This window comes from Mus caroli, unplaced genomic scaffold (assembly GCF_978045245.1).
Source record: "Mus caroli unplaced genomic scaffold, Mus_caroli_1 scaffold_13, whole genome shotgun sequence".
Taxonomy (NCBI): domain Eukaryota; kingdom Metazoa; phylum Chordata; class Mammalia; order Rodentia; family Muridae; genus Mus; species Mus caroli.
Window position 1 is genome coordinate 72,987,621 of NW_028227268.1, and position 14,896 is coordinate 73,002,516.

Sequence of the window (14,896 nt, forward strand, 5' to 3'; positions counted from 1 at the left end):
AATTTGTCTCCATTAGGAGTCTTGGAAGATGTGCACTAGGCCTTGCTAGCATTCAGAGGACCTCCTCAAGCGCAGGCAGCCGAGAGACTGCCCGAAGGCTTTCCAGACGGGTAGAGCGGGAATAAGACTTCCAAGAGGAAATTAATTTTATTACTGTACCTTATCGCCCTTTTTCACCGTTCTAGTTGTCAATTTACTGATGGCTTTCTTGGCTGCGTCTCCAAGACGACGCTAAGAAAATGAAAAATAAAAAGACATTAAATGGAAGATCTCTGAATAGCCCTTATTTTAGTATGTGATGCTAAAGTAGTACATGATCTTTATTTTAAATAATTAAAGGTATGACATCTATTATTCTAGACCACTTCTGCCATATTATGTAAGTGCCTTCTGAAAAAGCTGTAAAAATTCAGTAAACTGGCAGCTATACCATCGATTTTGCATTCTAGTTGAATAAAAAGTGCATTTGGTGAGAGGAATCTGTGAGGCCATGTTACTAGGGTCCCTTAGGTATTCTCGCCCTGAGGCTTTCCCAGAGTACTCGAACAGCAAAAGAAACCTCCAAATCCCCACTAAGTTATCACTACTGCACTGGAAACAGACACAGCATCACGTCTACTTCTGGCTCAGTCCATAATATACTCTTAGTTAGCAAAGGGTGAATGCTAAGTTGAACTCAGATAATTTCTAAAATTGTACTTATCCAACATTGACAGGCACAAACAGCAACAACAACCCAAGGACAACAGTGAATCTGCAGCCGTAAGAAGCCACCTGAACATAGGAAATGACCAAAGACTACACCTCATGTGGTGGTGGGAGACGGGTCAGTAACAGGAAAGCATGCCCCAGAAGGCTTTGAGGAAGGGATGCCAGAGCTAAGGCTTGGAAAACGAGGATAGGAGAAGTTAGTAAGGACCAAGGGACAGGAGAATCAGAATGTTTTGGCAGTCTGAGTTCACATGGAATGAGATACAAACTGAGACTGTCTCAGACAGCCACTCTAAATACAACTGTATTTTAAACTGAGCAGAGGCACATTAAAAAAACAAAAACAAAAACAAAACCCTGAAGGAATGGGGAGGGGAAAGAAAACCAAGGGAGACCTCACACTGTTTTGTAAGGACTGACAAAGAAACCAAAAACAGGAGAGCATGAGAGTAAAATACAAAATAAAATAATCTAATGAACATTTTCGTATCTATCAGAGTGGTTTAACTATCAATATTTTGCTTGTAAGTTCATATAACATCCCCCTGTATTTTAAGGATTTCAAAGTGTCTTATATCAACTTGTCATTTCATCTGGGTTTCATTATGCATCTCTGACAGAGGCTTTTGTTTGATGGTACTGTCCTACTTTATAATTAACAACCCTTCATCAATACTGTCTCCTACTGAAACTATATGCTTCAAATGTCTACAGAATATCTTCTCTTTAAAATGTTTTTAAGATTTACTTAATTTTTTTATTTATATATGTGTCTGTGTCTGTGTGAATGTATGCTGGGTGTCTATGCTTTCCGAGACCAGAACCACGTTCAACAGAGTTGCAGGAGGCTGTGAGTCTCCCCATATGGGTTTTCAGAATCAAACTTTGGTCCTTTGGAAGAGCAGCAAGTACTCTTAATTGTCAAACCATCTCTTAAGTCCTCAGAATGTCTTTTGATAGTTGGCTTGTATGAATCAGGATATAAAGTCTAAATAGTATTTAGCTGCTATGTTTTTCAAGTTTCTTTTGGCCCAACTCTCATCTATCATACTTGAAAAATAAAAGCAGTCCTTTTAGAGTTATAATGGGTTTAAACTGTATACATACAAGGGTCACATCTGATATTCATTTAAAAACACACTGAAAACCATGGACACAGGCTGGCGAGATGGCTCAGAGGTTAAGAGTGCCGACTGCTCTTCCGAAGGTCCCGAGTTCAAATCCCAGCAACCACATGGTGGCTCACAACCATCCCTAATGAAATCTGATGCCCTCTTTTGGAGTGTCTGAAGACAGCTACAGTGTACTTACATATAATAAATAAATAAATCTTAAAAAAAAAAAAAGAAAACCCATGGACAAAATTTAGTATATTTTCATGCACTGCTTTAATTTTCAGGGACTGTCTTTCATTTTCTCTTTTGATTTCCCAAGACCATGGGTTAATTTTCACATATTTGAGGGTTCCTGAGATTCCTGCTATCGATTTATTTAATTTCAAGCACTCAGTGAACACATTCTGTTCTGTGTAAATTGACTCTTTGGTTCTATGGCCTAAAATGCTCATTCTGCTTTTGTTGGATGGAGTTCTCTATGAATGTGAACCAGGCTGAATTTGCTGGCATGTAAGTACTTGGCATGTAATTGGCTGTTCTTTGGCTGTCTGTCCTTCAGTCACTGAGAAGCCTCTGGGGTCTTCCCTCAGTGCAGGTCACCACTTCTCACCTCCCATTTGTAAATTTTGGTTACTAAGCATTTAAGATTGTTACATCTTCTTGTTTAAGTGACTGCTTTATTAAGAATAACTTTGATCTCCAGGGTGATGGCTATTTCTGGTTGTCAACTTGACTACATCTGGAATGAACTACAATCTAGAAATGGAAGACACACCTGTGATCCAGATCTTAAGGCTGGAAGACATAGGCTTCTGACCTGGATCTTGACATGGAGATCTTGAGACATAGTAGCCATGAAACTCTTAGGTCCAGGCAAGGTAGTAAGCACCTTTAATCCCAAGAGTCTGAAGCAAGCAGATTTCTGAAAGGTCAACTTGGGACAAACCAAGTCCCAAGAAAGCATGGTACAAGAGGAGCTGAGAGTTCTACATCTTCATCTGAAGGCCTCTAGGAGAAGACTGGCTTCCAGGCAGTTAGTTAGGACCAGGGTCTTAAAGCCTACACCCACAGTGACACACTTCCTCTAACAAGGCCATACCTATTCCAACAAGGCTACACCTCCAAATAGTGCCACTCACTAGGCCAAACATATACAAACCATCATACCCAGTGACAGCTCTGCTTTGAATTTTACACTGGCATTAATGTAATTTAATGCCAGTTAAATTACATTAACTTAACCACTTAAGGTTTATTTTCATTTGTGTTCTAAGATATGGCTCTTTTTATATATTTGCATTTTCTCACTTACTTATACAAGCCATGCTTCTGAAATACCTCCTTAGCCCATGTATTTTTATATTTAAATTTTTTAGTAGGCAGCACATAGATGGTTCTTGCTTTTAAAAAAAATCCATTATCTTAATCTCTGCTTTCAACTGATGTGTTTACCCCAAGTATTTCAGATCCCAGGATTTTTGGATCTTTTTTTAATCTGTAAGTCTATCTATCCACCTGAAACTTGCTTCCTACTCCATGTCCTTTCCTTCTCCTCTACTGGACACTGTTATAACACTTACAGTTCTTACTTTGATTAACTTTGTGTATGTATACATGGGACTGAACTCCAGGCGTCAGGCTTGTACAGCAAATGCCTTTAAGGACTGAGCCTCCTCAATGACCTCAGTTACGTAATTCTTTATCCTATTATTCTAGTAGCTGTTTTAGAGTTAATGCATATTTTTAACCAGTTAAATCACTGTGCTTTTTAAAAAGCATATATAGTTCCGGGTCTCTCACAATCACATTTGAGAGAAGGTCTCACTCTATATTCAAGGCTGACATGAAATTTACAAGTAGCCAGCCTGGCCTTAATAACATGAAATCATTTGGCCTCAGCCTCCCAGCCACTAAGATCCTGGTGTGAACCACCATGCTGTCAGTGCACTGTTATTCTTCCTCTTTTGTGCTATCGGCACCACTCCTTCTGCTTCTTCAAATTCTATAAAATCAACAAAATACAGTAATCTCATTTCACAGTTTTTAAAGATTAAAAATTGTGATTAACATGTATGCAGCATTAAATTTACCATCTTAAACATTTGTGGCTCAGTGAATTAAGTATATTTGTGGTTGCATCCAATCTCACTCCCATAGCTCTTGGTAATCACTACTATGATTTTCTGTATTCCAAGTAGCTTACAGAAGAACCACACGGTATTTGTGACCAGCATACTTCATTCTGCACAGCACTCCCCAAGGCTCACTACTGTGGCAGCATGCCTCAGAATTTCTCTCCTTTCTGAAGCTGAATGATGCTCCACTTGTGTGTGTGTATACATTTTCTTGACAAAGGCTCTTGCTACATAGCCTATGTGGGTATCACATTTGACAGTCTCTGCCTAAGCTTTGCAAGTGCTGGAGTTACAGATAATGTGCTCATATCACATTTTATTCATCTTTTCATGTGCAGATAAATTCTGGAGCTGCCTCAACTTTCTAACTAATGTTTATTATGTTGCTACCAAAAATATATCTGAATTCCTGCTAATGTCTATCATTTGTAGAAACATTATACACATTTCCATAGTATATCCACTACTTATTTATTAATTTACTTATTTACTGGCAATGCACCAGTTTCATTCCTTGTACCCATGCCAGCAGTGATTTTCTGCTGTTCTTATAACTCTCTCCCTCTCTCTGTCTTAAGCATCCTGATAGGTATGAAGTGATTCTTCAACATGACTTTTTCATTTGTACTTTCCTAATTAATGATGGCTGAGCATCTTTCATCTGTCTATTGACCATTTTCATATTCTCTTTGGCGAAATCTGTTTTCATCTTTTGCCTTTTTTAAAATCATTTTTTTGTTAATGAAATGTAGGAGTTCTTCATTTATAGTGCTTTAATGCTTTATAAAATCTACCTTACAATTTCATTACATTTCCAGGATGCCTTTCTAGTTTGTTCGTTGTATCCTTTGTTGTGGAGGAATCTTTGATTTTGACATAATCTAACAGTATCACTTTTACTTTTATTATCTGGGCTTCTGGTTATATCCAAGAATCAAAGTCAAATCAAAGACCCTGCTGTCCTGCTATTAAAGTCTTTATGGATCTTATGTTTAAAGCTTGGTTCATTTTAATTTTCATTGTACAGTTCAAGAATCTCATGCTTTTGTTTGTGGACCTCAGATTTCTTTAGCACCACGATTGAGGATCAAGCAACCTCAGTGCTCATGCTGAACGTCATCTGGCCAAACTCCCACAGGTTCTCATGTCATACGAATTACAACACAGTAATATACCTTTTATATTTTATACCAGCATCACACAGATTTAGCTCTGCAACAAGTTTCAAATCACAAAGTTGGAGGAGACCTTTGATCTTTTTTAAAAATTACTGTTTTGGATATCTAGGATCTCTTGATATTTTGTATGAATATTATAGTGGATTTCTCTGGCCATTTCAGACAGGACTGACATTTGGGAGTTTAATAGGGATTCCTTTAAATCTGAAGATCATTTTGGGTAGTGCAGATAGATGTCTGAGCTACCTCAAATCTTTAGCACTATGAACGTCTTTCTGTGTCACTAATTAAAAAAACCTGAAACCAAAAGGATTCTGAAATCATGTGCTCTAAAACATTTCAGACTTGGACTCATTTTAGATGTCAGATTTTTACACTAGGGTTGTCCAGAAAGTAAGGTCTAAACAAGTATCTCAAAATCCCAAAATTTGAAATCGAAAATCATTCTGGTCCTGAATTTCAGATAAGGAGCACCCAGCTTACGTTTGTGCCTGTCTCATTTCTCTTAATCTCTCTCCCTCCCTTCTCCCCTGCCCTTCTTTCATCTCTACACACTACAGAATGTGTCCTTTCAGACAGGCACATTCTGTGGTTTCAGGGTTCCAGTCTTGATGCTTCCCTGGCCGTGCTCATCACTACAGATGCCAACATTTTGCTCTTTCTGATGCTACTGCAACTGGAACAGCCTTTCGTTTTTGTCTGCTTTTCTTTCATCTCTTTAAACTCTATTTACTTGTATTTTCAGTCAGGGCTCTCATACACACACACACACACACGTGTGTATATATATATATATATATATATATATATATATATATATATATATATGTTTACATGTATGCATGTGTGTGTGATATATCTGCATTTATTCTATGTGTGTGCATATGCTGTGGCATACATGTAGAAACGAGAAGACCGATCTGTGAAGTCAGTTCTCTCCTACATTTATCAATTCCAAGGATTGAACTCTGGTCAACAGGCCTTTATGCTGAGCTATCTTGCTAGCACCTGGAAGAGGTTTTTAAAATCCTTCTTAGAATGTACAGTTAGGATTCATTTTTCTGAGAAAACTCCTGGGTTAGGCATGAGGCAGGGTTGGGTGATCCTGTGACTTAGAGCCTGGGCAGCTTAGAGAAGAAAACCTAATCAGCACGTGATGTCATGAAGATGTAGGGAAGCAGGCACTGGGGAGAAAGTGATCATTTAGTTCTGGGTAGGGACCATTCCCAGAAGTCTACTTAAGTCACTCCCACATTCCTGTCCTGCTCAGCCTATCAGAACCCCTTCTGTATGCAGCATGCTGGGACCAGGTCGGCTCTCAGGGCTTTTCTCCCTAGGCATACCCATTTCATTGCTGTCTTGCATGAATGCTGGCCATCCTCTTCTCCCTGGCCTATTAGCTCAGCCTTCTCAAATGAGGAAGCCTACCTCATTCCACTGAGGCCCTCTCAGTAGTGTGTCCTGGGAACCATTATTTCTCAGTTTCCATAATTTTTATTTCTCTTTTATTCCAAAATTCTCACAGGCTTTGCTCTCTCTGTGTCTGTGTATGCCTGCGTGTAGGCCAGAGGTTGATGCTGGAAGTCTTCTTTCACTCTTTGTTTTGGGAAGAGGGTCTCACAGAACTTGGAGCTCACTAACTGCCTAGACGGGCTAGCCAGTGAGCTAGGGGATCTACCTGTCTCTTCTCAGTGCTAGGTTACAGGCATTTTATGTAGGTGCTCTGGATCCCAAGACAGTCCTCATCATGCACAGCATGCACTTTTCCACTGAGTCATTTCCTGAGCCCTGAAAACCCTGAATCCCAATCATCATCATCATCATCATCATCATCTTTTCTGTGTAGCCCTGGCTGTCCTGGAACTCACTCTGTAGACCAGACTGGCCTCAAACTCAGAAACCTGCCTGTCTCTGCCTCCCAAGAATGGGGATTAAAGGTGTGTGCTACCACCACCTAGCTTACAATTCTGATTTTTAATTTAATTAATTGTGGTTTTTTCCCACTACTGCTAACAATTAAGACTACAGAAACTTAAGACTTTAAAATAAATCTTTAGATTATACTCCAAAAGAAACGTACTACTAAAAAAAAGTTCCATTGGATCATCAGAGACAGGCCATTAGTTAAGAATACTTGCTGCTCTTGCAGAAGAGCCCAGTTAATTCCTAGCACTCACACAGTGGTTTACAGTCATCAATAACCGTGGTCCCAGGGTGTTTATCACTCTTACCAGCTTCAGACTTCTGAGGGCACCAAACATGCAAATGGTGCAGACACAAACACATGTGCAAGCGCGCACGCGTGTGCACACACTCACTGACAGACAGACATATATACAAACATTCCTATACATAAAATGAAAAGAAATAAATCTTTTTTTAAAAGTTCCTTGAAGTAAAATAGTGTCTTCTGGGCATGACAGGATTCACATCCATGAATTCGCAGCAGCTATGGTTGTTTGTACAAGATCAAGGCAGCCAATGTTTGAGCATGGAGAGGATGGAGAGGGAAAGGGTTCATGGTCCCTCACTCCTGGCGGAGGAGATACTAACAAGCTGCTGGCTCTAGGTGAAGGAGAGTCAGTTTTCATAAGGCTGTGGTCCCTGGTAAGTCAACCATGCTCTGCTGGATGGCTCTAACAGGGTAATTTAGAGGATATGAAGTTGCAAGTGGGAGGGTGGATCTAAATGGGACTATGGGGTCAATATGATCAGAATAAATTGTATAAAATTCCCAGAGAATGAATTATTATATTGATACAGATTCTCTGAATAACTTCTCTCTGCAATTTTGCCACCATTTCAAATAGAGGATTTGTTCACATTTATTTTTAATTTTTACTTATAGTGTCTTCCATACTGTTTCCTTTTGTCCCCAAATAATATTTACTGTTTTATCCTTAAATAATTTCATTTTGAAATTAAACATACATGTTAAATATATATACATGTAGATATATGTTATGTATATCCATATATATGAATGCATTTTCTTTTTTTTTTTTTAGGTAAGCTTCTTCACTTTTAATGGTCCACATTTTTTTCTAGTTTCTTTTCCAGGTTTTATTTCTTTTGTTTCATTATGGCCTTTTCTTTCAAAGATCCATGAAACAATTCTGATCTGTCTTTTATTCCATATGATTTTATATTGCTGTTTTTTTTATTTTTTATTACATATTTTCCTCAATTACATTTCCAATGCTATCCCAAAAGTCCCCCATACCCTCCCCCCCACTTCCCTACCCACCCATTCCCATTTTTTTGGCCCTGGCATTCCCCTGTACTGGGGCATATAAAGTTTGCGTGTCCAATGGGCCTCTCTTTCCAGTGATGGCCGACTAGGCCATCTTTTGATACATATGCAGCTAGAGACAAGAGCTCCAGGGTACTGGTTAGTTCATAATGTTGTTCCACCTATAGGGTTGCAGATCCCTTTAGCTCCTTGGGTACTTTCTCTAGCTCCTCCATTGGGAGCCCTGTGATCCATCCACTAGCTGACTGTGAGCATCCACTTCTGTGTTTGCTAGGCCCCGGCATAGTCTCACAAGAGATATATATGAATATGAATATATATGCATTCATATATATCTTATATATCATATATATATATCATATATTCTTATGAATATATATATAAATGCATTTTCATAGCCCCTCTCTATCTACAACTACATATGTCAAGTCTCTGTAGCTTGCTTTTACCTTAACAATACACCCAAGAGATCACTCTAGAAACACACAGTGACCATCAGTGCTCTTTTCACATTTACAGCAATGGATGAGTCAAAAATCACTCAATATTGACTATGCAGGGCACTACTTTAGCAACCAGATCTCTACTGCTGGAGATTTGATCATTTCAAGTTTTGTTACCATAAGCAACACTAGAATGATCAGACTAGTTACAGCTACTTTTTTTGTTTGTTTCTTTTGTTTTTTCCTGAGACAGGGTTTCTCTGTGTAGCCCTGGATGTCCTGGAACTCAGAGATCTGTATGTCTCTGCCTCCTGAGTGCCACTACCACCTGGCACAGCTACCATTTTTATCTTCTGTAAATTTATCATCCTGTTAGACTACTAGTCTGGTGTGAGGTTAAGACAAAGGATAATCACTTATGTAATTAGACTAGACATTATAAATTGCCTCCTCACAAGAACCATTATCAACCTACAAGAATTTTCTCTATAACACTGCCACAAAAGTATGTCATCAAATTTTAGATTTCTTTGGCAAATGGCACAATAAAAAGTGCTATTTCAATATCGTCTTATCATATAACTTAGCTATGAAGGAGGCCGATTATCATTTTAAATATATGCATTTCATTTTAAGATGCTCTCTGTTTTACTTATTTATCATGTATGTAATTTGTGTATGGTATATACATGTGTGCAGATGTGCTTGTGTATGTATGTATATTCATGTAGAGGTCAGAGGTGACAATAGGCAACTTGTCTTACTCTCCATCTTGAGACAAGGTCTCTCACTGCACCTGGGCCTCACCATTCTGGTTTAGTATTACTGTACCTTTAGAAAAGCTTGACTGACCCCTTACTCCTTAGAGGATAAAACCCAAACTCCTAAGCCTGTGCTTGAACCCCACCATTATCTATTTACCCACCTACACTGTTACAGGCCTCACTTTCCTTTCCTCCACTCTTAATGTCCTGCTATTCAACTCTTCTGTTCTCTGTGGAAAATGATCGCTTCCCTTCAATCTGTCTGATGGGGTTCTTAAGCCTTATTCTCTCTCTGAAGTGAAATTCAGCTCAAACGTCACTCCGTCCTCTGTGAAGTGTCTATGACTCACCAAGAACAACTGCCTCCAAACCGCGTTTCTATCATGCAGGCCCTGGATTACACCTGTCTGCCTTCTCACAAGGACAGAAGCTCACTCTATTTGCACTGACTCAGTGTGACACTCCAAGCAAGCTCTTTGCTAAATCATAAGGATTTACAATGAATGTCTTCAAAACACCTTGATCTTAAAGGCAGAAAAAAGAAATGAAATCTTAAACTGTTGTATAACATCTGAAAAGGTATGCATGCGGACTCTCTATGGACAGTGCTATTTATTTACATGCACTGATCATTAATAAAAGAAGGAGTCTGAGTATTTGCAGTATCTAAAACAAATGACATAACACTGTTTAGCTCAAAATATGTACTGTTCCAGTTTTTCAGGAATTGTTAACCCCTGGAAAACATAATAAACAAAATTCACTTTACCATGTGAAAATGATAAAATAAGTCGTGCCTTTTTTTGACTATAGACTTCTTCACTGGAGAAAAATCTCTCTCTGTCTCTGTCTCTCTCTCTCTGTGTCTGTCTCTGTCTCTGTCTCTCTCTCTCTGTATGTTCCCATCTATCACACTTTAGGAAGCAGTAACCCTGTCATTTTAAAGACTAACTGTGTAAGTGTAAAGCATTAGCTTTCTTGATGCAGGGAAATTCAATATATATACAATTTTTAGGGTTTTTTTGTGTTTTGTTTTTGAAGACAGGATTTCCCTGTGTAGTCTTGGCTGTCCTGGAACTTACTTTGTAGACCAGGCTGGCCTTGGATTCAAAGAGCCAACTGCCTCTATTTTTTGAGTGCTGGAATTAAAGATGTGCACTACCACGCCCAGCTTAATTCTATATATTTCTACATCAGGCATGCAAATACATTCTTAACTTGATACTAAGGTAAAACTGGTCAATAAAAAATTATTTCAGAAACTATAAGGCATTGATAAAACCAGAAATACTGTACATACATATTAAAGAAGCTTTACAAGTTTAAATATTTTATAATTTATGTGCATGTTATAAAAAATTTTCCTAAGAAGATATTTTAAACTTTAGGAGGCTATTAACTTGTAAAAAAAAACCAAACAGTTATACCTGGCATATTACAACTTATTTCTGCTTTAGGAATCAAATTTAACTGCTTTTGGATCAAGACTGCTGTTTAATCTTGACAACTTGAGAGGACTGAGAGAAGCCTAGAAAATTAGTACTGCAAGCTCTGTTGCCTGTCCTATGGTGGCCTCTCTACAGAGGATGAGGTTATCAGGCTCTGACCCAGTCAGTGGTTTAAGCAGTGCACTGATGAAAGGACTCTCACAGACTCCTGAGAGATAGTGAGTGTACAAGGCAGGGCTTAACTGGAGAAAGGAGGCACTAGGAGGTGACGGGTATCTTTTTCTCTCTTCTTCTGAGATAAAGTCTCACACCGCTCAGGTTGGTCTCGAACTCATTATGTAGACAAGGATAACCTTAAATAACTGCTTCTTCTTTCTCCCTGCATATACAACCACACCTGGCTGGAAGGGCAGCATGTCCATGCCCTGCCTGTCTCTCCTCTTTGCTTCCTGCTTGCCATGATGAAAGTGGCTCTCCCTGTCATGTTCTTCCTCCATGTTTCTTCTTTATTACAGACAGGCATAAAGGCAATGGAACCTGGTGACCATGGGACTTAAATCTCTGGAGCTGTGAGACAAAAATCTTTCTCTGTTTTTATCAGTTATTTTGTTACAGTGACTAAAGGTCTAATACAAAGATACAATATTAATCTTATTTTAAAAAATTTACATCTCTCAAAAAATATCCATGAAACTTTCAATATAAAAGCACCAGATATCTACAATTAGGTATAAAATAAACTCTCCCTGAAGGAATCAAAGGTTTAAGTCAAGCCTGCAAGTTAGTGGGTAAAGGTGTTCTTGTGCAAGCCTGATATGAGATCAATGCCTAAAACTGAGAGCTGTGCTCTGACTTCCACATGCATGTAGGAGGGTGTGTGTGTACAGATACACACAAAAAGTAAGTAGGTCGAAATATGCATATCATCTTGTTATTAACACAATCCTTAAGTTTGTGATGGTTTATCAGGAAGACACACTATAGACTCAGCAGTAAACTCAAAAGAAAACCACTTGATTTTCAAGCCACATGCGAAATGATCTTCAGTGTAACTACTACCCAATGTTGGGACGCTACTCAGAATATGTGGTCCTTCTGAGCAGCCAGCATAAAGATGGCATTCTGTGAGGTTTTCCTTTCAACCCAGGTTTTTCTTTGCTAATACCTCAGGCTTCTTTTTTAAAATAGCCTAAGATTCCAACCAGTTGAGCTATTGCCACCTTCACATTAAACTTTAATAAGCTAAGCTTTTTAAGCCACATAAAAATTTCATCAAGCATTTTTCAACCTTAGGGAAAACAGAAAGAGGAAAAAAGGTCAGAACATCACTTTCTACAAAGGATCGTCTGGAGAGGGATGCTTTGAAAGGAGCTGCAACAAATGCTAGGGAACAAGTGCCCGCTGTGGCCTGTGCCGGATGGTGAGCTTTTACTCCTTCATCACATGCAGGACCTACCGAGGGCGTTAATTAAAGCACAATCATCAAGTACCAGGCTCCTAGGACTACCATGAGTTTTTCAAAGGCCTTTGGATATGCCTCATTTAGTTCTAATATTATCATTGGACTTCTGATTAAAATGTTTTCAGAAGAACTCCTGATTGTCCTACCTTTGGTGTTCCATATGATATATTATAATAAAATTATTTATTATTCATATGGTATTTAATAATAATAAATCCAAATCTTCGATTTCTTTGTAAGCTAGCACAGACTACCATTCCTGATAAAGAGGAAGGCCTGTCTACGGCTTTGGCCTTGAATCGATGCCAGTGCTGAGGTCTCTAGTTTCCTTTCTGCCCCACGGATTCCCAACTCTGTGCTGCACAAGTCTTCAGCCCGGAACTACCTACAGGAACAGCCACAGCCAAGAGAAGCCCGATACCCGGAAGAGTGGACTCATATCAGGAAACCTCCAGAGCCGTGTCTGCTCCATTTTAGTCAGGTGCCAAAGAGGAAATTGTGCTCATCCTCCCTATCTGGCACTGCTCTCACTCAGTGGGAAGGACAGCAATCTCCTGACCCTTGCTGCCCACACGAGCAAGCTGAGTGCACTGGTCGGACATCTCTAGTACGTACCCCCATTGACACAACACACATATTCTTCTGTATACATAAAACACCAAGATTAAACTACACCTTTGGTCATAAGCAAGTTAAAAATTAGAAAGAACTAAAACCAGAATTTCTCTGATCATAGCACAAGCAAATTAAGCACCATTAGCTCTACCTCACAGCAGACTCTAAATTGGAAACGAGGCAGTTCTTAATACACAGGTTGAAGAAGTGTTAAATGAAAAAATATACCAGGCTGACTGAGCATGCTGGTGCACGCTATCATCCTGGTACTTGGGGGCCTGAGGCAGGAGAACACACAACTGAATGAAAGCATGTGCCAAAACCTGTTAGGGAGAGCTAAAACAGTGCAGAGAGAAATGTATAGCACAAAATGTGTGCATTAGAAGAGAAACCACTTCAGCCAAATGACCTGTTGACTTGATCTAAAATGTAATGCTTTAAACATTTAAAGAAAATCTTTGTGTGATAAAGAGCTTTTTACAATTGATACAAAACATACAGTTTCAAGGAAAAATTCACATATTAAACTTTACCAAAATTAGAAAATTCTTAACAATTTGTTTTTCAAGACTATTAAAGTGACTGAATAGACAAACTGGGAAGAAAGTATTTGAAAGCACATTATCGAACATAGCAAATATCATATCTAAATAAATAAAGCGTCCAAAAACTCAATGGTAAGGAGTGGTTAAGAGCACTGGCTGCTCTTCCAGAGAACCTGGGTTCAATTCCTAGCATCCATACGGTGGTTCACAACTGCCTGTATCTCTACCCCAGGATATCTAACACTCTCCCTATTTTCCAAGGTCACTGTATACATGTGGTGCAGAGAGACAAGGATTTAAAATCCTCAACAGTAAAAGACAAAGAATCCAGGAAGAAAACAGGGAAGAGACTCAAGACATTTCACTGAAGCACTTGAAAATATGCTCAGGGTAGGGAGATGGCTGTCAGCATGGTGCCTGCTATACAAGTATGAAGACATGAAACTACACCACAAACTTGGGTGCAGTGGACATAATACACACACACACACACACACAGAGAGAGAGAGAGAGAGAGAGAGAGAGAGAGAGAGAGAGAGAGAGATGCTCATATAGGTGACAATGGGAGAAATGCACATTATAATCACAAAAGAAGTGTTATTCTATCAAATCATGTCAAGATGTGGAGAAACTGGAACAGCCACACACTGGAAAAGGGCACACTTTAAAAACAACAACAACAACAACAACAACAAACCTGAATTAAACATTTATTTATTCAGTATTATACTTTTATTCCAGGAAAATGAAAACTCATGGTCAGACAAAAACCAGTACATGAACATCATAGCTGACTTATTAGACTCCCTAGCTGAATATTATTCAGCTATCCTTCAGTGAGTAAATACTTAAGTAAATTAGAGTACATCCATACCATGGAATACTACTCAGCAATAAAAAGAAAATTACTGATGTGTACAGCTTGGAACTCTGCTGAACAAAGAAGAAACACAGCTCTCCAGGTGAAGTACACTCTGTCTATTCAACACTCTTGAAATGGCACTAGATGAGGATTAAGTTAGTAGTGCTGAAAGGTTAGGGGAAGGGAGAGTCTCTGGCTATGAGAGAATATTGGACCCTTTCCTTACAAAAAAACCCTATCCTACAGCTTTTGTGCTGAGTACATGAATCTGCATGTAATGGAGTTGAACAGAAGCACACATGTCCATGAGCACAGATTAAACAGGACAGCTCTAAAGACATCAGTGGACCCAGTGCAGCCGTGGA

The 14,896-nt window shown here is 38.9% G+C and overlaps 1 protein-coding gene across 5 annotated transcripts in view; it reads right to left on the reverse strand.

Annotated features, from left to right (window-relative positions):
* Positions 1–14,896, reverse strand: part of Rnf130 (ring finger protein 130) — a 96,794-nt gene that overhangs the window by 33,189 nt on the left and 48,709 nt on the right. For all 5 annotated transcript variants that reach the window (XM_029483903.2, XM_021176682.3, XM_029483904.2 and 2 more), the window contains one exon: positions 160–231. In XM_029483903.2, the coding sequence (XP_029339763.1) occupies positions 160–231 (72 nt within the window). The remainder of the gene's footprint in view (positions 1–159; positions 232–14,896) is intronic.